This window comes from Morchella importuna (genome assembly GCF_003444635.1).
Source record: "Morchella importuna strain M04M26 chromosome Unknown Morimp01GS062, whole genome shotgun sequence".
In the NCBI taxonomy this organism is placed as follows: Eukaryota; Fungi; Ascomycota; class Pezizomycetes; order Pezizales; family Morchellaceae; genus Morchella; species Morchella importuna.
The window spans coordinates 26,804-51,130 of record NW_025763459.1 but is presented as its reverse complement, the minus strand read 5'-3'; the positions used below and the strand labels follow the sequence as shown (position 1 = coordinate 51,130).

Genomic DNA, 24,327 nt, shown 5'->3' with positions numbered 1-24,327 from the left:
CAGATCTTCGGACACGTCATGTGTTGTGTTGATTATACGACACAATTTCTTGATTATACGACAAAGTATCCTATTCGATTCGTGACCATAAAGTTCGCCGGCTACAATTAAACCTCCGAGTCTTCAATATAATCAGGTTTCTCTTGCTTTTTGATCTCGTCTCACCAATACCTGCAAGATCCGAGTGGTCGAGTGATACCTTGTGACTAATATATCCCGTCTTGAGCCAACCTCAGCTTCTTACGTTTTCTCCAAATTTCCCAGGCTATCCCGAAGATTTAATTTCAATATCGTTAGTATTCAACGGTTGTTACATCATAGTCAAGTTTAAATGGTAAGTAATATGCCTTGGTCTTGTTCCCCTCCAGTGAGGGATCATCTGATTCTTCACGAGACGTAAACTTCCTCCCCCATATACACAGTTGTTGCAACTAGTACTTATGCTTTTCCTCCCATTCAGTGATTGCTACATGCTCCAGGGTGCCACAATCTACGGTTATGGAGCCGGGTGTTGACTACCACAGACATGCAGCACCTACCATTATCACTATAAGAATTTCCTCTCGCCAGAATTACAATACATGGCGAGCATTTGTGCATAAAATGCTTGAAACACGTCCGGAGAGTACATAGTTCTAACACTGCTGCTACTGGGGTACCGGTATTGGTTTTATAATCTCTTCAAACCACTTGTGCCTGCTCAGGCCCAATGAGATAAGGTACGCGAATGTGCATTACACATGTGGTTATGAGTGAGGGACCAATTTTACATAGTCATAGCTCAATACCAAAATACCGGTTAATTTTATGATTGGGCTAACTGTAGTTGGTTACAGCAGTTGGGTTAATATCTACACATTCGCGCCTGCCTGACATTCTGGGAAGGTTCAACTACATATATCCGCAAGGAAAGATTCACTACGCGATGAAAAGTTGTTACGCGAGTTTCCCACAGCCCGTGCCGTGGTTACTCAAGATCTAGCCAACTAGTTGAATGGTGTGTAAATCGGAGGCCAATGATTAGTATTCGTGTAGATATGGCAGTACGCACATCAGCCAAAACTCATGCCGGAAAGATCGGAAGGATCTCCCTCCTTATGCCTGAGGTTTCTGAAGACTGCGGGGGAAAGGGGTTTTCAAATTGACGGGATCGGTAGGCAAATTCCGAAATGATTGTCTTATTGATTGGCTATAAGATCTTTGATTCAATTTAGAGACATACTCTAAGTCAGATACACGAGAAATCAGCGTTACACAACCAAGATTTCAAATATCAGACCCCAGCCTCAATCCCCGGTAACTGCACTAGTGCTGGGGGTTGTCCTCCCAGGGCGGTGGGTCTCGGCATATCGTACAGATGAGTGACGAGAGCAGCTAATAGCCATCCTAGCTTCTGGGTTCAATATAAAAAGCCAAATCCCCTGGGTTTTTGCTATTTGTCAAAAGTGGAAATTTAATTAATCCCCACAATGCTAGGAGCTCTTTTCAGCACACTCCTGCTCCAACGGCAGCAATCCGACACCGCCCTCCTCAACTCCCAAAACACAGATTCGACAGCTCCTACAGACTCAAATGTGGTTGTCGTAGGCTCTGGCATCCACTCCCTGATCTACGCCATCCATGCCAAGAAAATCGATCTAAGCCAGCCTAATGGCGGATCAACATCGATCACAGTACTAGAAAAGTCAAATAGTCCCGGTTATAAGATCGGTGAGAGCACATTAACAGTTTTCGGCTTGTGGTTGAAAACAGTCGGTATTGATTCACCGCTGCTATGGCGCCTTTTCGGCCCAAAGGATGGTTTGGCTTTCTACTACCTTCCCCAGAGTGGTGATCCAGAAAAATATACGTCGTTCTGCGCGAATGGCCCGCCGGGTGATTTTGTACCGACCCTGCAGATTGAGCGCAAGATTAGTGAGTTGCTGCTTACGCTATTTGCTCAGCGGCTTGGTGTGAAGGTGTTGCATGGGCACGCGGTTGATATTGATGCGACGAGGTTTGAGGAGAATGAGAGTACGGTTAGGGTTAAAAATGTTGAGACAAAAAAGGAGTCGGAGATTCGGACTCAACTAGTTGTGGATGCCACGGGGAGGTTCCGGCGCTTTGCGTCGAAGGCGTCGAGGGTTAGACGTTTTGAGGGGTGGAACACAGATGCTTTCTGGGCCTATTTTGAATGTCCTGGGGATGAGTCCAATATCCCATTGAGTAATTACGAATCGTGCAATACCAATCATATATGTCTCGCAGAAGGGTAGGTATTATCTTCAACACACATAATGACTTGAAATAGCTCTAATAGGCTTCTCGCAATAGATGGGCTTGGGTTATCCGACTACCATCCTGGGAGGGCAGCTCAATCCCAAATCTGATGTCAATGATCAACCACCTCCTCGACCTCAACGCCCTCAATACCCCCGGTGACCAATTCCCCTCTTGCTACGAACTTGCACGGAAGTTCAACCTCAAATTCCGCTGGGTCGTTAGTATTGGCTTCGCGCTACGTAACGACGTCGTATACCCTAACGACCTATCTGCCTATGGCACCCACGAGGCCGAAAGGCGCTTCAACTGGATTGTCTCCCGCTATCCAAAAATGCAAGGCCTTATGGACCAGCATGTCCTCATCCAGGATCTCTATGGACCCAACACAACATGGTTCATCCGCAAGCAGCTTACCTACCAATCGCCGAAGGTTTCCGGGAAAGGTTGGGTGGCCATCGGCGATGCCGTCGGATTCACAAACCCACTTTTCTCGCCGGGAATCAATGCAAATATAGGGACCAGTGTGTTCGCCGCAGAGCTTACGCAGCACTACCTGGCAGACCCGGGATCTCGCGCGGAGGTACTAAGCAAGTACGACGCCTACTGCGAGAACCGCATACCCGGGCTGCACCGCATGAACGTATTCAACTACGTATGTATGCGCTCGCCCGCCCTGGGACCCTTGGGCCCACTATGGCAGTACCTAGCTGGTACCGGAAACACGAACTGGCAAAAGATCCGGTCATACGAGTTCGACAACGTCAGCGAGATGCTGATGGGCTGGGACTGGGGCGCACACGAAGCTGAGTACGTCGCTTTCGTGACGCAGGCAATCGCCTTGCTGGAGGGCCCGCCCACCGAGCCAACGCCGGAGGTGGTGCAGGAGGTGATGAGGTTATCCGACGAGGCGGTGACGAAGGCGCTAGCGTCGGGCAGGTATAGGAATCGGTGGGCGGGCCTGCTGAGGTGGTATGACGATGACCTGCGGTTCTGTGGGGATAAGGTGTGGAAGGATGTGCTGTCACGGCGGTGTGGCGGGTGTGGGAACTGGAGGATTCTGAGGCAGGATTTGTTGAGGTGTGCGACGTGTGGGCACCTGTCGTCGCCGGAGGAATCGTGCAAGATTCTTGTGTAGTGGTGCTTTTTTCTTGTTAGGTAAGTGGCGGGTTTTGAGGTTAGCACTGATGGTGGAAAGTCGAATAGAGGATGTGGATTGAGTTGAATCATGAAGCAACGGTACATTATAATGCAAAGACATTGTGAGCACATATATGAATGAATCTTTGAGGGTCGGTACCTATATCTGGGTTACATACACACGCCGGTGTGGGGCCCTTTATGTTCTTATACATATAATTATGTAAATAGCAGATCTCTGAACAATTCCTGGTATCCCCAGGCCCCAAGCCGTCGCCATGTCTCGCTGTGAACCTGGTGTTGGCCCGCACACATCCCACATGTTGATCACGGCTGCTCAACCACACCTGCAGCTACACGAGCGATCACTCGACATGCCATCCCGGCCTAACCCAACCTAGCACAACCCTAGCCCAGCACGCACAAAATCTTCACACACACACCCTTGCCGCCATCACACCAATCCTAACCCCGGACCGAGTGATCGGCCATGACACACCCAATCACCGCCGATCACCCCCAAAACAAAAGCTTATCCCCGCCCAACCCGCATCAACCCGCATCAGCACATCTCGCCAAGCTGGCAGATAGACATTCCGCACATCCACAATTAACTCACTCTGCCAAAAAACGCGTATCGATCCAGAGGTGAGAAAAAACGAACGATGACGCAGCTACATGTAGGCTTACTGGTATACGGTATAGTAATATTATGGCTACCGGAGCCGTGGGAATTTTCAAGCACGGCAGGACAGGGCAGGTGGATAGATGGGGTAGAGGGGATGTAGTAAGCTTCTACATACGTACGTCTAACCGGCGGCCGTTGCGTACCGTTGCTATCTATACTTAGTGCTTGATGCGGGTTTTATGGGCGGCGGCAGCGGATTGGCTTCTAAGTGAGATGGGGTGGCCGGTAGGGGGGGAGAAGTGGGAGGGTGGGCCGAAGGGAGGAGGTGGATTAGTAACTATTGTACATGATGTAGGAGAACGGTTTACTGTGCTTTGGCGAGGCAGACAGATCAGATCATATCATGTGTAGTCTGAGTGAGCGTGAGCGTGAGCGTGAACGAGTGGGTAGGTGAATCAAGTGAGGGTGTGACCGTACCATACCGGGTAGAGAGAGCATGATGCCACGAACTTAATGGTTCATTACGCTGCACGGGTATACACAGCGAACGAGCGAGCGAGTACATAGAGTATGGGAAATTGGAGGTGCAGCTACCCTTCCTTCCCTTTAGGCTTCGCTCCCTATATTCCCTACCTCTCGAGTGTAGAGGGAGGTTAGAGTATGTAGTGCCTGACTAGATGCGGACTTAGAGTAGAGTACGTACGCAGGGCCGCTCCTCTTCCTGTCTTGTTGTCTGGGCCATCCATTAGAGTACCCCTAGCTACTCTAGATAGATACCTAACTTAACCTAGAGCACCTAGATGGGCTGGATACTCTATCTGTGTACCACTCCACTCAACACGAAACAACGGAGCCACCACCGCCCTGGTCCTTTCCTCCTTCCCTTGCTCCCTATTTTCCCTACCACGAGAGAGAGAAGAGGTGTGGGTAATAATAATAGTAGCATAGCACCCGGTAACCCACTAGCACCCCCAGATCTGCTTTGCCAGAGAGAACAGAACAGGGCTCAATCATATTGACTGCCGACTACCGGTAGAAGAGAGTGTAACAAGCCTTCCTAGCCGCCTGGTGTGCATGTGGAAACTACATGTAAGCTAGTAGACATAACAAACCGAGTGATGGAGCATGCCCGATATTAGAGACACCAGAGGCAAAAACGCAAAAAAATGAAAAGGGCATGTAGATAGAGAGTAGGTAGAATGATCACTTTGTGGAGGAAACCAGGACATCGGGGGGGTGTGATTCGCGGGGGCCACGAGGAGTAGAGTACTGTGCGAGATGCTGGTGAGGATATCTCTACCTAGAGTACTCCATCGAGTGGGAGGGAGGGACCCTATGATGATGATGATGATATTGGTACACCCATCAATCCATCCACTCACACACCCATACACATATATTGAAGAAAGGAATAAATGAAAGGGAGGGAGAGAAAGGGTAGGGCAGGCGGAAAACGGAAAAACTTTAACTCTTGTTTTCGATATCGATGGCCATCACTGTACCTAATCTATGTACCTAATCTATTCTATTCCACTCTACTCTACAGCCACCTACTCTATTCTCCGCCGCCGCCGCCGCACTACACCACACCCATCTCGAGTCGCCATGAATGAGAAACAGAAGGAAAAAAGGGAAAGGGGGAAATGATCGCCCTCCGCTTTTTCCTGTTTCGTTTCGTCTGCAATAGCAATAACAAAAGGGATATTATAATATAGCCGTAAACTCGATATGCTGGATCTCAATACGCCGGATTCCTTCGAAATCCTCTGGGATTTTAATTTTTTTTACTGCAAAACCAATTTGTTATCCCGGATTTCTTGGGAATATTTGCTATCCCGTACGAGATTTGGTGAATCTTGACCATCCGGCATAGCGAGGTGCGACTGTAGAACAGAGAGGTTTTTTTTTTGGGGGGGGGGTGTGAACTCGAGAGGGGGGGGGGGGGGGGAAGCGAAGGGGGAAGCCCAAGGGAAAAAAAATAAAAAGTGAAATTATTGAATCTCGATGCCATGCACGACTGACCGATGGTGTATCGGACATTGAAGGGCAGGGAAGGGGGAGGGAGGGACGGTATATTCCATCCATCTAATTGAAGTGTTTTGGTGTGTGTGTGGTGGTGGTGTGTAGGTGGTGGTGTGTGGTACTGTGTCTGGATGGATGGATTGGGGGGAGTGGGTGTAACAAATGAAATGAAATTTTCCGCCTCGATGGCCATGGTCACTGTTGAAAAATATTTGCATATGTAGCTTAACCTAAATTACCCCCATCACACCCCTCTCTCCCTTCACCTCCCGTGAACCTTTGGGGGCGTGGGGAGAGATTTTGTGGAGTAGGTAAGGTAGGTAGGCGGTGAGATGATAGACTAGATCTTACGGCGGGAAATGATAGGTGACGGGCATTAGGCGGCCCCCCAACGAACTAATGTTTCACGAGCTACCAAACAGATGGGAAACTCCAGTTTGTGCAGCAGCAGTTGCCCAGAGTTACTAAGGTACTACTAGTTGCATAGAAGGTACATCATGGGTACTCAACGATATATATTAGAATTCTGTCTACCTAACCCCAACGTTTCAAAACTAACAGCCATTGGTTCTAGAAATCATTGCCGTGCATATGCCCAGCCATGTACTCTGTCCTGATCTCCCAAACCCAAACGTAAAGAAAATATGGAACATTCCGAGGAAGCATGAGGAGGAAAAAAAAGTGACACCCGGTAGCCTATATATCTTGGCATCATCGTAACTCTGGGGCCCTCCTCTTTTTTTTCTCTTCCTCTAACTTCTCCTAGGAGAGAGATACTGGGCTAGTGCTCAGACGATGACAAGCCAGCAACGTGGGCACAACGTGCGGATGTTAATCCTTCTGTCTGCCAGCGGTGTGGGGCTCCTCCAGAGGTGGAGGGAGGGGGTCCATTTGGACGGATATTACTCTACTCTAGAGCCCTTTGCGAAAGGCCTAAGGGCTCTAGGTCCTCTCTAGCTACCTATCAGAAAAACGTTCCTTGTTAGAGTAGAGTACTCTACGGGGTGCGGGTTGTTGCATGTGTGTTGTGTCTGTTCAGGTAAAGTAAGGTAAAGTGAAGTAAAGGTTCAATGAAATTTCGAGGTTTGATGTTTCTACTCTACTGCTGTATGCGGTACAAGCTAGCAAGGTACTGAATCGGTCAGATATGAGCAGCTGCACGCGATTCTGGCCTGGAAAAACACCTCGCCAAGGCCCACCACGCTCACGATTCCTGGCCCAGATCGATGCGGTAAGTGCAGCCAAAAAGGCTTGATGCAATTCCATGGACGCCATCAGGAGGAAGAATTGAACGTGTGTCCAGATCTGGCCAGGGAAGACGCGATAAGTAAATTGCGGGGAATACTTACATAGATTATTAAAAAAGTGTCTTGTCGTTTTTTTGGGCGTAGGCTGCTCTAGCCAGGCTTGGATATTAGCGCGCACGGACTCCCAAGGCGCGATGTGATCTGTTACTTTTTTTCTCCGGTGAGGGAGTTGAAGGAGGGTTAAGCAACCAATTTTTGCCGGTGGTGGTGGCTTTTTTTGACACGGCGGATTTTCCCCAACCTCAATCGATAGGCGAAAAGCCATTGAAGGAGCCCCCCCGTCGGGATTCACTACCAATCTGGGGTGGAAGAGAGGGACATCCTAAAAGAGCGACCAAGCGCAGACAGGTTGTTGGTAGAACCATATATGTACAAGGGGCGTTTCGTTGTTGCTTTCTGTATCAGCGTAACGTGCCGATAAGTAGAAGTACTGTAGCGTTTGGGTGCGTAGTACCGGTAATAATATCGGGATTCTCTTGTGGGAACCCCGAAAAGTGTGTGCTTGAGGTTGCGATTTTGGCAGGCACCAAGATCAAGCACTGTGCCACAAACAGCATCGTGCCATCGAAGGGAAATTCTCGGTCGCAAAATAAGCTGCAGCGGCAGCAACGTACGGTTAACAGAGATTGATGTCCTGGTAAAGGGGAAATCCGGGTGACGGATTGCAGGGATCATAGACGATGGGACCGGTGGTGAGGAATTTGATAGCTGCTTCTCGACTGCATCGTATTTTTGGTGCTGGCTGGTGCAGTTACATGAACGCACCTGATCGGATGTGACTCGGTTACCTAAAGATGTTGGGGTTGGTGGGCATTGAAACAAGCGAGCCATCTTCTTGGGATCAAACAGTCTGCGCTTTCAGCTCAACTCAGCTAATTCATTTTCCTTCTCCCATGCGTCTGCGCTGTAGAACATCATGTAAGTTGGCTGTCTGGCTTGCTCATCGAGACGGTGAAAAATGGAGTTGGAGCCTAAGCGGTAGCGTGCACTGAACTATTCGATATGCCTGTCTGTGATGATGGTGATATTCCGTGACTCTCCCTCATCGCTAAAACAACAGCTTGTGTTATTGTTTCCTGTACCTGCGTGCAAAGGCTGTGCTATTTGATCCCGGTTGTAGCAGCGGTACCCATGACATGTAGTGCTTGATTGCTTGCTGCTATGCTGCTGCTATGCTGCCTGCTCCAGTTACCAAAGCTCTTTAAATGTCGGGGCGCATAGGCAAATCGAGGGTCTAATAATAAAATACTCACGATGGCTGGAGAGATTGGCTGTTCCTGCGAGTAGCACAACACACACAAAAAAACAAACCTTAAAACCACAGCCGTTGAACCACCGGGAAGCTCATCAAAACGGTAAAGAGGCTTACCCCACAAAAACTCTCATGCGCTCTTGTTTCCGTAACAAGAAGTGGCAGGACCCTTAAATGTCCACAAAAGGGTGTAGTTTGTGTCACCGACGGAGATTATTGCTGTGGGTGGGTTCTTAGAAGCGTCTTTCTAGAATCCAGCCGGGACCAAGATCCAATCGCGGCTCCATGAGGGGGCACGAGCCTACCTCTAAAATCAACGTCCCGGAGTTTTCGCGGGTTTTGGTTTCGTCTAACTCGTCTGTTCCCCAAACCCGCTGCCACCACCTAATTTTTGGTCGGAGATATGTGTTAGGGAAGGAACGTTATGTTTTTCGGACCCAAATACCACTTACAACAAGCGCCCGTTGTTCAAAATTTGACAGCAGCAGCAGCAGCAGATGTTGGAGATAGGAGATAAACCTGGATAATGACCTCGGGTACGTATCTCTCTCTCTCTCTTTCTATAAACTCTTTCCTTCCTTCTCTTTCCTACTATTCTCGCCGCCGCCTCACCGCTGTAGACACATAGGCATAGCTTTTCTTGAACCTGGCGGTTGTGAAGTGGGGGCTGCCTCATATCCTATGCCTATGCGCGGTACCTGTAGAGTAAACTGAATATCTGTGTCTGTCTATCTGCCCTCTGCTATGTGCTCTAATTTCAGATCGCATATGTCAAGCAAAGACCAGGTTCGCGTCCAGCGGAACGGTGGTGCGTAAGGAGGCGTTCGGAAACGCATGGCTGAACTTCCCCGCTGCGCCGTGACGTCAAATGCGTTTCGGCTTCGTTTCAAGTCGCATTCTCGAAGCTCTTGAACAGGCAGCAGAGCCGGCGCAGGGAAAAAAGCGCGAATTGACCGAGGAGATCGACATCGGGGGAAGAGCCAAGAAAAAGTTATGTAAGTTGGTAAATAATGGTAATTAAAGTAACGAATAAAATTATTTATCTAATTCGGACCCTCCACCGAATCGTTTTATTTATTTTTTAAAAAATTAAATATTGAAATCCCTATGAGGAAATACGGTTTCTTCCGGACCTTTTTCAAATGGCCGGATTTGGCTGGAGAGCTCGGGAGAAGTGCCGAAGCAGGGGCTATCCCTGTGAGATGATGTCACGGGTAGCGGATGACGATTTGATCGGTGGCGAAATTGCTTCAACTTGACAACTTGTGTCTCCGCAACCTTCTGCGCAAAAATCATTCTCGAAAGGATCAAACTGTCGCCATCTTCTTGGGGGAGGGGGTTTGGGGGGGGTGAGAGATGCCAAGAATTGTTAACAGCTGTGGTTGGGTTGGTTGGTTAGTTGCACGAACACCTTGCCATACATAGGCGGCGTAGGGTTCATAGGGTGGATGTAGTATGTAGGGTAAGGGGGGGGGGGGGGGGTGGGAGAGGAGGGGTGTGGGTGTAAGACTAAGAATGGTTGTGATACTTTAGGTGCCAGTGCAAAAGGGTCTCTTCTCTCTCTGTACGATTCATTCCATGTACATACGTTCACACGACGTACAGTACAGTTCTAGGAATGATATCAATCCCTAAAGAGACTGGCAGGTAGGGTCTGGCAGTTCCAGTCAGTTTGCTGATCAACCAGAAAAGAACGAAATGCTTCATTTGGGGTGCAAGTGGGTGGACGTTTGTGGTCTTCGATGATATACATCTTTACATACCGGTAGAAACTGAACAGAGACAGGTGCGTGCATTTGAGAGGGTGTGGTGGGATGTGTGATGAGTGGACTTCTTGGCGCATCCAAAGCACGGCTGCCTGCCGGGGGGCTTGCATTTGAGAGAGATTCGAGACTGGGGCTTGCAGTCGGCTCCACCCTTTGCGCCCGCATTTTTGATCCTCCCATCCCGCTCCGCTTCGTCATAGGGTCTCACACACTCGGGGGTACCCCCTGCTTCTGAGATAGTCCATCGTCATTTGCAGCCCTGTCGGCTTAGTACGCCTTCACCCTTCTTATTTCGATGTTGCTTGGTTGGCTAGGCCCCAAATTTAGACCGCCAGACGGCCAGAGCAGAGGAAAAAAACCTGGAGATGAGAAAAAAGAGGTCTTCCTTCCGTCGCCGACCACACCCATCACAGCATCATGTTCCATCTGTGATGGCATCGCGCGTCTCCCCCCCATCCTATTCGGTTGTTCTCGCTTCACCCTTTCGCGAATAGTTGGAAAAACCTGCTCACAAAAGGGTTCAATTTGTGCTGGGACGTGTGTGGGGGGGGGGGGGGTAGGGAATGCCAGAAGATACATTCAACTGGTGTTGTTGGTAAAATGTAATAATTTTTCTGCGTGCGATCGGAGTGTTGGTGATGAAGTTTGGGGATTTGAGGGTTCTCTGTTGAAGTGAGAGAAAAGTGGGACAAAAACGTTGGAGATAGTGACGATTTTATTTCAAAATTTTCTGCTGCCAGATACTCTCTTCCTGTTTGTCAATCCTTTCTTGACAGATCGACTTTAAGCCATCATCATCATTGAAGGTACAAAGTAGGCAAAGACCCCTGCGTGGGTGTAAACCAGCAGCGACGTTCAGTTGTCCCTTGTCCAACATTACTCAATCAGCCTCTTTCAACCTCCTTTGTGTGAACGATGGATACATGTATGTACTGATGTAGACACTGTTTTTTTTTTGACCCTCCTGATTTTATTTGCTTTTGGATCCTAAAAAAGTACATCTAATAAAAAACAAATTTGTTTTATGTCGCCGAAGTGGATTCGGAGAAAGCTACAAACAAGTTGCTTGGTACGTATAATTTAAATACGAGCTTTTTTGGCTCCCATCTCCCTTACATCACAGCCCCCATTCGCTGGACAAGTTTACAAGGTTCCCGTAATGTCCTTTTTCTTACCGTCTCTGGTAATATTATCACCATGAAATTCTCGGTGGACAGGGTCCTTCTTTTATTTCTCTCTCAATTTTTGTTTTCCTACCTATCATCAGTGCTCCTGAGGGCAAACCGGAAACTGCCCTCCATCCGCTGCCGCGCCAGTCCAAATTTGCGCTAGCCACTCTTGGCCCCCCGGCCAGTGCACAGGGCACCCACACCCTTCACCAGTCATCCCTGTTTGGCGGGCGTTGGCATTGCTTCTTGAATTTGCTTCTTTCCTGCTTTTGAGAGTCTTGGAGGCAGTCGTTGCTGGCTGGTGCTTGTGGGTTGTGGTTCAATTCGCGCTTTTCCTATACATCTCTCTGCTTCTGCACACACTCACTTTACCTACCTGTCTTTGCCCCCGGAAAGGAAAGGGATACATTACATTTACATTGATAATAAGAAAAATAAGAATAATCCCTCTCCTTGAATGCTGTATCTCTCTATTTGAATCGTATTTGGACCGGATCTATTGCTCCGCCGCAGTAGTACTAGTGGTAGTAGATATAGACAGAGTGAAGGTTTAGCATAAACAAAACGGGGATAAAGTGTACAAGAATAATATAATTAAGAGTTTTGACAAGTTGCTTTTCGTCGTGTACTGATCTACCGTCATCTCTCTTCGCTTTTTCGCTTGGGCCTTGGACGACGATCCCCGGAGCCTCTTCTAACTTGGTTATTGAAGTTAAGAAGGGCAAAATACATGTAGTGTAGAGTACTTGCTTGCTTCAACTCATGCTTCAACTGGCCGATTAGATACCTACTACCAAGACAAGTAAAGACAGTACTTTTTAGGGAAATATTGCAAATATTCTGATATCTTGTCTGTGCTTGGCTGCCTGCTCGTTCTGCTTACATTACTTTGCTCTGCCTGGTCCTCTGCCCTGCACAACCTGCTTTTGCTCCACCAAACAGCCCTTTTCTCGATACCGCCTACCGCCTACCGCCTGCCTCCCCCAATAATTACTCGAGCGTCCCAGCGACCCGACTCTGCTGCCTACTTATCTAGATACTCTCCCTCTAAGACCGACCTTTTTCCAGCTTATTACTTTACAATACTCTTTTTCACTCTGCTCCCCCCACTATCATCCATTCAACACAACCACAACTACTCACGACTGCTACAACATATCTTCAGGCAACATAAGATTTACCTGCTGCTCACATCCCATCCCATCCCATCATCCCGTTGTTGTTATTGTTACTGCACACTCCACACCCACACCCACACCCACACACACCCCATACTTTTGATCGACTGTCGACCAGCATTCGCTCACTATCGTCTCATCTGCTAAACTGCTACCGTGTCGGGTTGATGATCCTGAGTTCGTTCTATTAGGTATTTGCGCTCTGCAATCTTTTTTCGAGTCCTGTGATGTGCCCAATATCATCTACCTGCACCAAAGATATCTGAGACTTTATTGTCAAACCTCTAACTCTGTCGCCTTAAAGACTTTCAAACATTAAGGGTCTTCAGAACTTGACGTCCCTCACGCTTACCTACAATACAACATCTACAAAATAATAATATGGCTCTCGATAACCAGCAGAGACACTCGATGCACACTGGCTTCCCATTCCAACCACCTTCATCACTCGGCAGCCAAGTACAGTTCACAAACCCTTGGACCTCAGGACCAACAGCACAACACCTAATGGCTTCATCAATCCCCGAAATTCGCGGACTGGGTTCGATCGTCAAACCAGAAATGCGAACGTCCGTATCAGCACCATACCAGAACGGCATTCCAACAACATCAGAAATTCCAACTTCCAACCCTGGCAGGCATATCACCTCAAATATGCTGTCGTCCCACCCGAACGACTTTTTGAAGTCAGAAATGTTGAATTTTGGAAACAGCAACTCTTTTACGGGTGACATGAGTATGTCTGGGTCCTCAGCACCGTCCCCCACTGCTATTACTTCGTTCGTCCCTTCATTCGCGCCCCCAGTAGACTTCTCGACCCACCACAGGACTTCATATCCGATGAGCAATAACGATCGACGCATGTCACAACCTGCAATGTCTAACACTATGTTCTTGGGATCTCCAGTTGAAGCACCGCGACCACGGCAAAACTCTCTTATGGAGTGGACCACGAGCAGCACGGCGAGGCCGATCGTTCAACCTCCCCGGAGTACAAACAACCAATTCTCAGACACCCTCGACTCGGCTCGAGGGATGGTTGCCATGAGCCAAGCGCCACGGCAGCACAGGCAACGGGCAGACGGCTTCTACCCTGGCCACTCGACAAACTCGTCAATCTCGTCCACAGCTTCGTACAACGGATACTATGGGGGCGGATCTGTAGATTCGTCAGCAACAGACTACTCAGATCCGGCCGGGTTCACAACGGAAGGGTCTCGCCCATCGCTACCTAGACCTAGCGGCATCCAGTCAGTACCTGTGCAGGGCGCGCTCATGACAACGTTTAGCTCAAAGATCACATCGAGCACACAAAAGAAGCACAAATGTAAAGTTTGCGATAAGCGATTTACAAGACCAAGTTCTCTGCAAACACACACTTACAGCCACACTGGCGAGAAACGTAAGCCCTTCTCACACTTTAAACACTTAAAGATAAACTTAAAAAGCTAACAGCCTCTTTTAGCGTTTGCATGCGAGGTCGATGGCTGTGGACGAAAATTCTCTGTTGTCTCTAACTTGAGAAGACACAAGAAGGTTCACAGCGGTAAGAACCAATAAGCGGGTTCAGTCTTTCCTTGCCACCTCATTTCACCTGGAGTTTGTTGTATGCTAGTAGGGTTCCACTTGTTTTTGTCATTTTTTTTCCCTACCGCGTTGGATGTCCATGCGGTGGATGTGGGTTTACATGATAGAGCCTAGGACTTTGTCCTGTTTATTTTCTCTTTAAGGACGAGAATGTAAGTATGGTTTCGTTACTCATCCTCATTTGCGACGGTCTATTTCTTTCATGTACACTTTGGTCCTTCTAGGGTTTATTTTCCTCATGGTCGGTTGGGAGTGTATTAGTGCTTGGTCTGTCGTTACCATTACATAGTACGGTTCATGTTTTTTTCTTTCTTCTTTTTTGTGCATCTTGCGGATTATATCTTTTCTTTATCTTTCTTCATTTTTCTTCTAACCTTTTTTAGTTTCACTTTTTTTTTATAACCTTTTTTTCCTTTTCATTTCTTCTTTCATCTTCGGTTACTCTCTGCGGAACCAAAAGAATGGCATAGGGATATTCGGCTTTGGGATCTTTACGGGTGGGAAAATGAGGGTTGTGGAAATCTGCGTGATATTTTTTTACGCTGTGGATGGAACATGGGACTTTTTTTGTGCAAATCTGTATACTAGTTTCTTAACCCTTTATCTTTGAGAGATGAGATGAGTGATGATGGATTGTTTACTTAGTTTTTGGTTTTAGGATAACCTTATTACTTGTAGTTGCTGGGTCTGTTTAGTGTTTTGGTAATGACTTTTGGGCCGGTTTGGTTGGCTGGGTTGGTGAGCAGTAGTAGCAGTAGTGCGACGATCTAGGGACCTTTGATCTTGCTTTGAGCTAGTAGGGCTCCTTTTACGAAATATAGTTAGATCTTATTGAACTAGAAGACCACACTCAACCCCAACTTTGCAACTTTGTCTATCATTTACCCCATCTGTGTTGATTGACGCAAACAAGCTTAGGCTTGGTGTTCTTAGGGCGCAACAGATAGATTGTTGCTTGTTTGACCTGCTTACTTCGTTTGGTACAGGCCGCATCATCAGCTTCATCATCACCTCTCCTCCACCCCTTACCCTAAGATCTAGGCAAAGAGTTTGGAGGGGGGGGGGGAGGAAAAGTCTTGACCGAAGTTTTACCGAATTCTACCGGGATTTACCTGGAGGGGGTGTATGGGGGAGGAGGGACGGTAGATAGATTTCACTATTAGCTAGCTTATGTGATGTAGACAGTGGTGGTGGAAGTTAAGGTTAATGAATTTTATTTTTCCCGGTGTTGACGAGCTTTCGGCTTTCGGCTTTCGGCACTGGCGTCGGATTTTTACTTTGTGGTAAGAAGTTTAAGTAGAGCACAATCAAATCAAGCAGGCAGGCAAGTAAAGTAAGCAGGCAGGCAGGCAGGCAGGCAAGCTCACCATACCTACATAAACAGCTTTAGGCAGTCCCTGTCGATCTGGAAAGGGTAGGTGGTGGCCTTGCTAGGTAGAGTCTCTAGAGTGTAGCTGGGGTAAGGTGAAAGTAGAGTGTGGTTTGTGCATCTATCAATGTTATCAATCAGCCTATCACCCCTCTTCCCTTTTTTGACTCTACCGTCTTTTTTTACTTAGAGTTTGAGGGTTAGAGTAAGCTAGCTCGTTTGTAGCTACCTACGCCCAGACCACCCACAACCACTTTTACTATCGTGAGGCAGGCAACCATCCGCCAATTAATCCGCTCTATCTAAAAGGGCGTAAAGTGCATATACTCGTTCGCTAATCACGCCCCGCCTCCCTCCTCTCCCCGCAGCTTGCATGGGGTATGTGAAGGGGTTGAGTGAACGAGTGAGTGGGCAGGTGCGTGTGTGTGGAAAGAAATTGAGGTAGTTACTCATTCAACCACACACCCCATTCTCAGCTGAGGAATGGTGACTCTGGACTCACTCATTCACTCCATCAATGTTTCAGCCTCTCCTCTGCTCTGTTATGTAGGATGAGGGAGGGGAGGGGGGCATCCCTGATTTGATCCCCTCTTTATTAACCCCCGCTCTGCGCGGAGGTAGATCACCTACTGTAGCTAGAGCGGAGAGCTATATGTAAGCCTCAATTAAGCAAAGCAAGCTCATTATGCAGCATGCCACCAACGAACAGAGAGAAACTACCGGGGCGCCAAACCCGTGATCTGGAGCGGGCTCGGGTGAGGCGGGGAGGGGGAGGTGTTCAGCTGGTTCGGTTCAGCTAGTCGGCCAAATACGATGTGAGGCGCGGACAGCAGCTGGTGCCGCCAATACTTACCTGAGAACCCACTACATGTCATGTAGTTGCCCCCACTAATCTAGCTATATAAGATTGTAAATAGCTACTCTACCGTCTACGTAGTGGACCCAGTCGGGACTGTTTCAGAGCCGCGAATGGAAGTGCTGGTGATGGATGGGGCCTGAGATGAAGGGTAGAAGGGAAAAGAAGAAGAAGCCGGTTTTGGGACCGTGTAGTCTTCTGGTTTGCCGCCCGAATTTGTATTGGGTAAAGATCGGGACGGCTCTAGTAGGCTCGGAATATAATTACAGGATATTTTAGAATCAGTCAGGGCCCTCTGAGGTCCCGATGATGATGGGGTCTAACTAGTTAACCCTTTCTTGGTATGATCGAAAGGTTCCCATAGGCCTGTCGTATGGTTCCCAAAACCCGAATAAGTCGTCGGGACTTTACATATACATAGCATCAAACTCTCGTCATCTTGATGGAGCAGCAGGAAGCTCCTGCTTCCTCTCCCACTTCATCCTACCTGCTTCATGATGCTTAGTTCCTGGTAGAGTAGTCCTGAAGACGTGGCCATGTAACTGAGTGAATAGTGAGCTGGCTGATTGGCTAGTGCCTGCCAGAACTGGCATGGCGTATAGTTTGGGTTAGGGGTACATTGTGGGTTTCGGCCAGGAGTCCTGTTGTATGAGTTTTCTCCGACGTTGTTGTAATTGTTGTTGTCCGTCGCGGGAACTTGAGATCTTGAATTTGTGAAATACATAATCATCAATCTTTTTTCAACGACAGGCTGAGGTTACATGGGTTACATGATAATTTCAATTCTGGCGACACGTTGTGAGGCCATCGCGTTGGGACCCTGGAGCGAACCTGAGGACCTTGGGGGAGCAGCTGGGCCTGCGAACCCGTTCTGTGACATACTGCGGCGCTGCGGAGTTCTTTTTTCTATGCAGGTGCAACTTCCTGTTGCTGCTGAAAGCGTTTCTTTGCTGGTGACGATGGAACCTCTTGGCAACAAATATGGGCTAGGGTGTTTTTTAGTTCCTGAAAGGGTCCTTGGATGCCCCATTGGATCGTGCCCTACTGACTAAAGGAGTACAGTAGCTAACAACTCTCCTCATAAAAGCCCTTCAACCACCGCCCCCTGTTCAGCAGCAGCAGCACAGCATTAACTTTTGTCAACGCCTCCTGTCGAGTGTTTAAATTTCCGATTCGTCGATCTACCTTCAAACCAAGGCTTGGAAAACTGAAACCCCCCCATGGCTGCTGCTGAGGATAGTCGAGTGTTGGCCATCGCAAGTCATGTATGAAAATTCTTCCCTCCCCACCCCCATCCAGCCCCCCCATGTAACGCCCAGTTCCTCTCCCGCCCCCGCCTGCCAGGCCCCAACCCACAGCTAGATTATCCGTACTTTACCAAGATTTCACGATCTGTTTTCAAGATCTGAGGCTGACGGGTATGCATCGTGAAAGGTTGTATCTGGGTATGCATACATACGATCATTGAGTAGCCTATTCCACACCCCTACCCTTCCTCACATCCCCCACAATATCGTGGGGGGTGGTGGGGGGGGCCTGAGATATCTAAAGTGCTCTATGTAGTCAATGGAGAACACCTCCAGCCCAATTGTTGCATGTAAACGTAGACTAATCAAACTATTTTCCTGCGTCGCGCACGGGGAAAGCTACAATTCAACAGTTATGTCGGAAACTGCGTCACCACATTTGTGCTCCAAGTGATGGGGCTTGAGGTCTCACCGCTCAATACGGTGCAGTTCAGTAACCACTCAGGATACAAACAGACGAAAGGGTACCGCACTACGGGTGCGCAGATTAAGGAGCTCTATGAGGGCCTCAAAATGAATGGAAATGACGACTTTGGCATGTTGTTGACGGGGTATATACCCGGCGCCGAAGGTGTCGAGGTCGTCGGCGAGATAGTCAGGAATTTGAAGGAGAGAAAGAAGGTTTTTTGGTGTAGGTTTTTCATCTTCTTTTTCTAGCTCTAATTGGCTGCTAGAGGTTCGTTGTGCTGATGAGGCTTTGTGTAGTGTTGGATCCGGTGATGGGAGATCAGGGCCGGCTGTATGTCGCTGATGATGTGATCCCAGTATACAAGTCATTGCTGCCGCTGGCGGACTTGATAGTACCGAACCAGTTCGAGGCCGAGTGAGCATCATAAGGCCATATCTCCATCTCTCAAGCTAACAACTCATAGACTGCTCTCTGGTGTCAAGGTTGACTCTCTCGAGTCTCTCTCCCAGGCGCTCACAACGCTTCACCAAACCTACAAAGTGCCACATGTCATTATCACCTCTGTGACTTTTGGCACCAGCGACAAAAAGATGGAATGCGCTGGCTCCACTGTCACCAGTACGGGCAGCTCCCGAAAGTTCGTCGTCGACGTCTCCATCATCGATGGCTTCTTCTCGGGTACCGGCGACATGTTTGCCGCGCTTACCATGGCTCGATTTCGTGCGGAAGCGGAGGCGGATGGGCTGCTGGGGACAGCATCCTGGATGTCGCCGGATGGGGTAGACGCGTTGGAACTACCGCTCGCCAGGGCCGTCGAGAAGGTGTTGGGGTCCATGCATAACGTATTGCTGAAGACGCAGGAGGCAAGGGATCGCAGGATGGCGATCTTGAGAGCTGCGGTGCCGGATGAAGCGTTAGAGGAGCGCGCAAGACATGTAAGACTCACAAAGGCATCGGAGCTGAGGCTGGTGCAATCTCAGAGGGAGTTGCTAGATCCGGGTGACTGCGTTAAAGCTGCGAGGCTCGAGTGAGGGGCTGTGATCGGCTTCAGTTGCATACATGTATGTGCTGCAGCTTTATTTTTTCTTCTTTCGGGTGTAGATTAAACTTGGTGGATATTTGATGTGTGGAGCGTTTCTGCGTAATACCCCGCATGAAATTTATAATAGATATCAACTTTTTTGTTTTGCTTTATTTTTTTTCATCATTCATGCTGTGAAGAAGAGTGAGGGAGCTTGCAATTGTAGACTGCACTGACCCTTTCCTATTCCGGACTGGTATCGCGTTTGATGGATGCATGGTGCATAAGGCTACTTAGTAGAAAAGAAAAAAAAAAAGCTTTCCCCTCCCACCCCTCACAGATAGAGCTTCTACTTTTTTTTCTTTAACCAATCAGCACTCGAGGGAAAAAAAAGGCACAGATACTTAAATTCCCACAGCTCATTCCGGCGCGTCTCCCTTACACCTTGCAACACGACACTTGATCATTACCATCCTCAAAACACCCCATCAGTCCGTTTACCCCATTACTCATCCTCAGAATGTCTTCAGTCCTTGCCCCCCCACCTGTCGAGCCGGCCATGAAGCTCTTGGTCAAGAAACTCTCCCCTAAGGCACAGCTCCCAACCCGCGGCTCTGCGTTTGCAGCTGGGTACGACGTTTATAGGTAGTAAATTTCCTTGGTTGAATGTACTCGTGCTAGAGAGTAGTAGTATTGATGGTGAATAGCTCCCACGCTACCACTATCCCAGCCCGGGGGAAGGCTCTGGTCGATACTGACATCTCCATTGCTGTCCCTGCCGGAACCTGTAAGCCTCCGGTCAACTATCAATCTCTCACCTCTCTCAAGTCCTAACCCACTACACATAGATGGGAGAATCGCACCCCGCAGTGGCCTTGCGTCCAAAAACTTCATTGATGTAGGTGCGGGTGTCATTGATGCCGACTACCGTGGCCAGGTCAAAGTGCTGCTTTTCAACCACTCGGATTCCGATTTTGAAGTCAAGGAAGGAGACCGTGTTGCACAGCTTGTGTTGGAGAGGGTTTGTTCTCTTTTTCCCTTTTGTTTAGCGTGGCGGGGGTTGTGGCTAATGAATGTAGATCTACACCCCCGAAGTTGAGGAGGTCCAAGATTTGGAAGAGTCTGTGAGGGGTGCTGGAGGGTTTGGGAGTACTGGCATTTAGATTGGGTTGAAACCCTATTAGGTACTAAATACCATATTTAGTGGCGTGAAAGATAGAAATAAAACGCATGCTTGCTTGCTTAGATCTTTAGAGACGAGGGATGATTTATTTGTAGTCCTGAAGTGGCTAGTAGACAATTAGTACTTGTTACTGAATTTAGTAGTGGTGCTTGAATTACTTTCGTACTAGCGGTGTTTCAGAGCCAATTATTAAATCTGAAAGTAGTCAAGTGGAATTTGCTCTTATCATGTCTTTGATCGACACAAACCCTTATCAGACTGATGAGTATCGTCTAGGCTGGGACCTCAAGGATTGAAATAGCTTGTCTGGGGTGGCAAACTCGTCTTTGCTTGCTATGAAAAAACGCTCACTGAAATCTGCAGCTTTGGTAGTAGAAACACTTGTCACGAAGAATACTAGAGGAGAACACCGATCTAGTTTAACTTAAAGGAAGAAAGAAATTCTGAGGTTGACGTATTTATAGAGAATTGAATAGGATAGATTGCCCCTTTAGGTGATAAATATTTGAATGTTGCCACGTATATAGCGCATAGATAGTATGTGGATGTACAACATAGCTATTAAGTAAAGGCTAAGAGGCTGCATTTAATTTACCCATAACACACCATGACCTTTATTCTATAGATCTAGAACTCTTGCGATTTTAGATTAAACGGATGTATAGATGGATGGATGGATGGATATAATAATATAATTGTATATAGTGATAAAGAAATAGAAGCATCTTACTGGAAAAGGGCACATATATAGGCCTGCAGATTGCCCAGAGAATTGGTTTAAGCTCCGACCTATTGAGCTTTTACACTGAAACTTCATTATGTCTGAGGACATGTTGACCGTGTTATACAATAAAGATACTACTAGCTGTAAGACCCGGAGCCTAGAAGCTCTCTATGTCAGATCGAGTACGTCCTTTTGCAAAGCTAAAAGCCTCAAATATTGCAGTTGTCTCTGGCAACACTCTAGGACCTCCACATGAAAGGTTAAATTAGAATTGGGCTGTATTTATACGTAGCCGATCAATCGTTGTAGTGCTCTTGGAAAATAGTCTCAACCCCTTCTTTAACTGCTAGCTAGGTTCGTCTAAGTAGTCCAGTCAGAATATGAAGAATCGGTTATACACGCAGCACCAGAATTACTACTAACAGGAACTCCTGCATGCCGGAACTGATCGATATCCTTCGACCAATATATACTGAATAGATAACCCTTACCCGGTAGCCGGGTTCTCGTTGTAGTATAGTGAATATACTTGTTGGCACCATCAATATAGGCCTCGAGGTAGGATGTACGTAAATTGGCTATGTATTTTGGAAGTGCAAATCAATGATCGCTAATGGCATAATCACAGTATATCACTCGCACCTATTTTGTGTGATGATGTTTGACATTTATTTGTTCTTTAATTTCGTTATGATATAAGATAGGCTTATAGAAGAATTTTGATAGTAATAAGAACGCACCGGGGGTAGTTTGATTAGCCAAAATACGTTTCTTCAACTCGGAAGTCATGACGAGACACCTAGTACACCGAGAATAATTTTCGTAAATTTGAGCAGGTGTTAATGATGAGTAAAAGGCCCCCCCACGGCCTTTCTATTTCCCGGAGATATATCGCAACCCTAATTCTGCAGCTATTCCTGCAAATCAATTCAAACACCCGTCCCGTTGTAAAATTTGCCTTCTCTTCATCCGACAGCAAAAAGAAAATAAAGGGAAACATCATTTGTGATAAATGTAGCACAGACCAATATGTATAAAAGAATTGCTAGAACATTAAAAAAGGTCGTGGAGGGAAGAGAAGGAAAGCGCTGCATGGTATGGAAAAAATAGAGAAAAAAATAGCCCCCTAAAGAATTGGCACGACAAAATAGGCCACACGTAACAAAAGAAATCACACCTCAAACCACAGATTCATGTGGTTTGTGTTATTATCCCCTTCCTCACACACAGATCCACAGAACCAATCTACTCTGCTACCTCCTGTGACTGTTCATTTATCTGCTGCTGTTGCCTCCCCTCTGCCTCGTTTTCATATCTTCCACACTTGCCACACAACCATTGCGCCTCGCCCCTCGGAGCCCTCGATTTTGTTGTTACTAAAAGGCAAGCTCTATGAAATCCATGCCCACAATTTAGGTGTATAATCTGTGTCTGGTCTGGTGGCAGTAGTGCGATATTGCCGGCGCCGAATTCAGGATTGATGTTGCCAAACTGGTGTTGACACAGGGACATATCTGTGTAATCACACTGATCCTGTGAAGTTGTTGAAGCGTGTCTTGAGCCGGAGACTTGGAGGCGAGAAAGTGGAGAGATTGGGGAAGGATCGGTGTTAGAAATTTGCTGCTGTTGATATATCCCTTGCTGCTGCTGTTGACGTTGCTGATGTTGTTGCTGCTGGTGATATATCTGTTGTTGCTGCTGCTGCTGCTGCTGCTGCTGTTGCGCACGAACAGCAGGGTTCCATGGACATCGTGGCACACCATATTGGTTTGGGAGTGGCGTCTGTGCTGGATTATCTGGCGTAATATTCGTTGTTACGGAGGAATATCCTGGGGAAGGAAGCCCTAAGGGAGAAACACCGTACATGCCGATCATCGACTCTGGGGTGATCGGCGAGCTATGGTGAGAAGTGAGTACCTCTGGATATGGTTGATATTGAGATTGTCTTAATGAGTGTCTATGAGATTGAGAGCGTTGAGGCATGCTCGCTGGTACATGGGGTTGATCTGGTTGATTCATCTGCTGCTGCTGCTGTGCATGTAAGGCGGCGCCTGTATTATGGAACACTCCATGAGCGAAAGCAGGAGAACCGCCAACTCTGTGGATATGTCCTGGGCGGGGACCACAGACTCTTGGTACCGTCTGCTGAGCAGGCATTACTGGGGGTAGATGGCGATTCATCGATGCCTCAATCCTAATACTCGGAAACGCACCACCAACCATGCTCATATACTGCGAAAACTGATTTGCAGGTGGTGCCGGTGGTACATGTGGACCTGCTACCACTCCCGATGCCGCAGCCATCCATCCTGCTTCTTCTGCCACGCCAACCCGTGTTGCTACTGTTGCTGGCTCCAACTGCTCTTGCGATGGAGGGGCAGCATACCTCTGCTGCCGAACAATTACCTCTACTTCTACAAGCCGGTTCACCGTTGCCTCCCGTCCCACACGCCTACTTGACACTCCAGGAATATGACGCAGATCTACACCACCAACCCGCCGACGATTTGTTGCCATGGCGCCCCGTTCATCCTCTTCAACAAAGTCTACCTCCTTGCGACAAGTGGGACATGTGCTATGATCCTTAAGCCAAAGCTTAAGGCAATGAGAGCCAAATATGTGGCCGCATGGCATCTGAAGGGCGTTCTCTTGTTTGGGTTCATCTGTGGATGCTTTAATGTCCACGAATGGTTCCATGCAAATAATACAGCAGTCATCATCTTCTTTAAGGTCGATTAAGCGCATGTGCTTAAGTTCTGAGATCGCCTTTTCTGAAGCGCGGCGTTTTCGATTACGTCCATTTGAAGGTTGTGGGATAGGAGGTGAGGGCGGGGCTTGTGTATGTATCCTCTCATAACGGCGGTCGACGCCTAGCCGTGCTGGAAATCCCATTTGTGGTGGTTGTTGCTGCCCGAAGAACGCCATAGGATCCATATTAATGATAGGATGGTGAAGAAATGGGGGGAGCCCAGGAATCCTTCCTCTTGTCAAGCCTGGACGGTTTTGGATCGACGAATGCATAACCGAGCGACCGCTAGCATGATTGAACACATTGGAGAAACTAAGTAAAGAGTCGATGGGGCCACCTTCTCCGAAAAATTCGTTTTCTGGAAAACCTGTTCCGAACTCAAAATATTGGGGAATATCCTG

General features: G+C 47.9%; 6 protein-coding genes across 6 annotated transcripts; 4 read left to right on the top strand and 2 right to left on the bottom strand.

The window, feature by feature from the left end:
• Window positions 1-1,469: 1,469 nt before the first annotated feature.
• LAJ45_11285 (uncharacterized protein) lies at window positions 1,470-3,397 on the top strand (the record flags this gene model as incomplete). The annotated part of the gene is made up of 2 exons (XM_046120794.1): window positions 1,470-2,251; window positions 2,314-3,397. The coding sequence occupies 2 exons, from the start codon at window positions 1,470-1,472 to the stop codon at window positions 3,395-3,397; spliced, it is 1,866 nt and encodes a 621-aa protein (XP_045965995.1).
• A 3,773-nt stretch (window positions 3,398-7,170) lies between these two features.
• Window positions 7,171-7,913, bottom strand: LAJ45_11284 (uncharacterized protein; the record flags this gene model as incomplete). Its single annotated transcript, XM_046120793.1, has 5 exons — window positions 7,171-7,181; window positions 7,399-7,446; window positions 7,505-7,567; window positions 7,719-7,748; window positions 7,811-7,913. The coding sequence occupies 5 exons, from the start codon at window positions 7,911-7,913 to the stop codon at window positions 7,171-7,173; spliced, it is 255 nt and encodes an 84-aa protein (XP_045965994.1).
• Window positions 7,914-13,102: 5,189 nt separating this feature from the next.
• LAJ45_11282 (uncharacterized protein) lies at window positions 13,103-14,281 on the top strand (the record flags this gene model as incomplete). The annotated part of the gene is made up of 3 exons (XM_046120792.1): window positions 13,103-13,457; window positions 13,629-14,123; window positions 14,187-14,281. The coding sequence occupies 3 exons, from the start codon at window positions 13,103-13,105 to the stop codon at window positions 14,279-14,281; spliced, it is 945 nt and encodes a 314-aa protein (XP_045965993.1).
• A 3,472-nt stretch (window positions 14,282-17,753) lies between these two features.
• Window positions 17,754-19,280, top strand: LAJ45_11281 (uncharacterized protein; the record flags this gene model as incomplete). The annotated part of the gene is made up of 5 exons (XM_046120791.1): window positions 17,754-17,798; window positions 17,968-17,978; window positions 18,194-18,471; window positions 18,546-18,663; window positions 18,713-19,280. The coding sequence occupies 5 exons, from the start codon at window positions 17,754-17,756 to the stop codon at window positions 19,278-19,280; spliced, it is 1,020 nt and encodes a 339-aa protein (XP_045965992.1).
• Window positions 19,281-19,790: 510 nt separating this feature from the next.
• On the top strand, window positions 19,791-20,433 carry LAJ45_11280 (uncharacterized protein; the record flags this gene model as incomplete). The annotated part of the gene is made up of 4 exons (XM_046120790.1): window positions 19,791-19,915; window positions 19,978-20,057; window positions 20,119-20,291; window positions 20,350-20,433. 4 exons carry the CDS (start codon window positions 19,791-19,793, stop codon window positions 20,431-20,433), a joined length of 462 nt encoding a protein of 153 aa, XP_045965991.1.
• Window positions 20,434-22,422: 1,989 nt separating this feature from the next.
• On the bottom strand, window positions 22,423-24,111 carry LAJ45_11279 (uncharacterized protein; the record flags this gene model as incomplete). The annotated part of the gene is made up of 1 exon (XM_046120789.1): window positions 22,423-24,111. The coding sequence occupies one exon, from the start codon at window positions 24,109-24,111 to the stop codon at window positions 22,423-22,425; it is 1,689 nt and encodes a 562-aa protein (XP_045965990.1).
• Window positions 24,112-24,327: the final 216 nt, after the last annotated feature.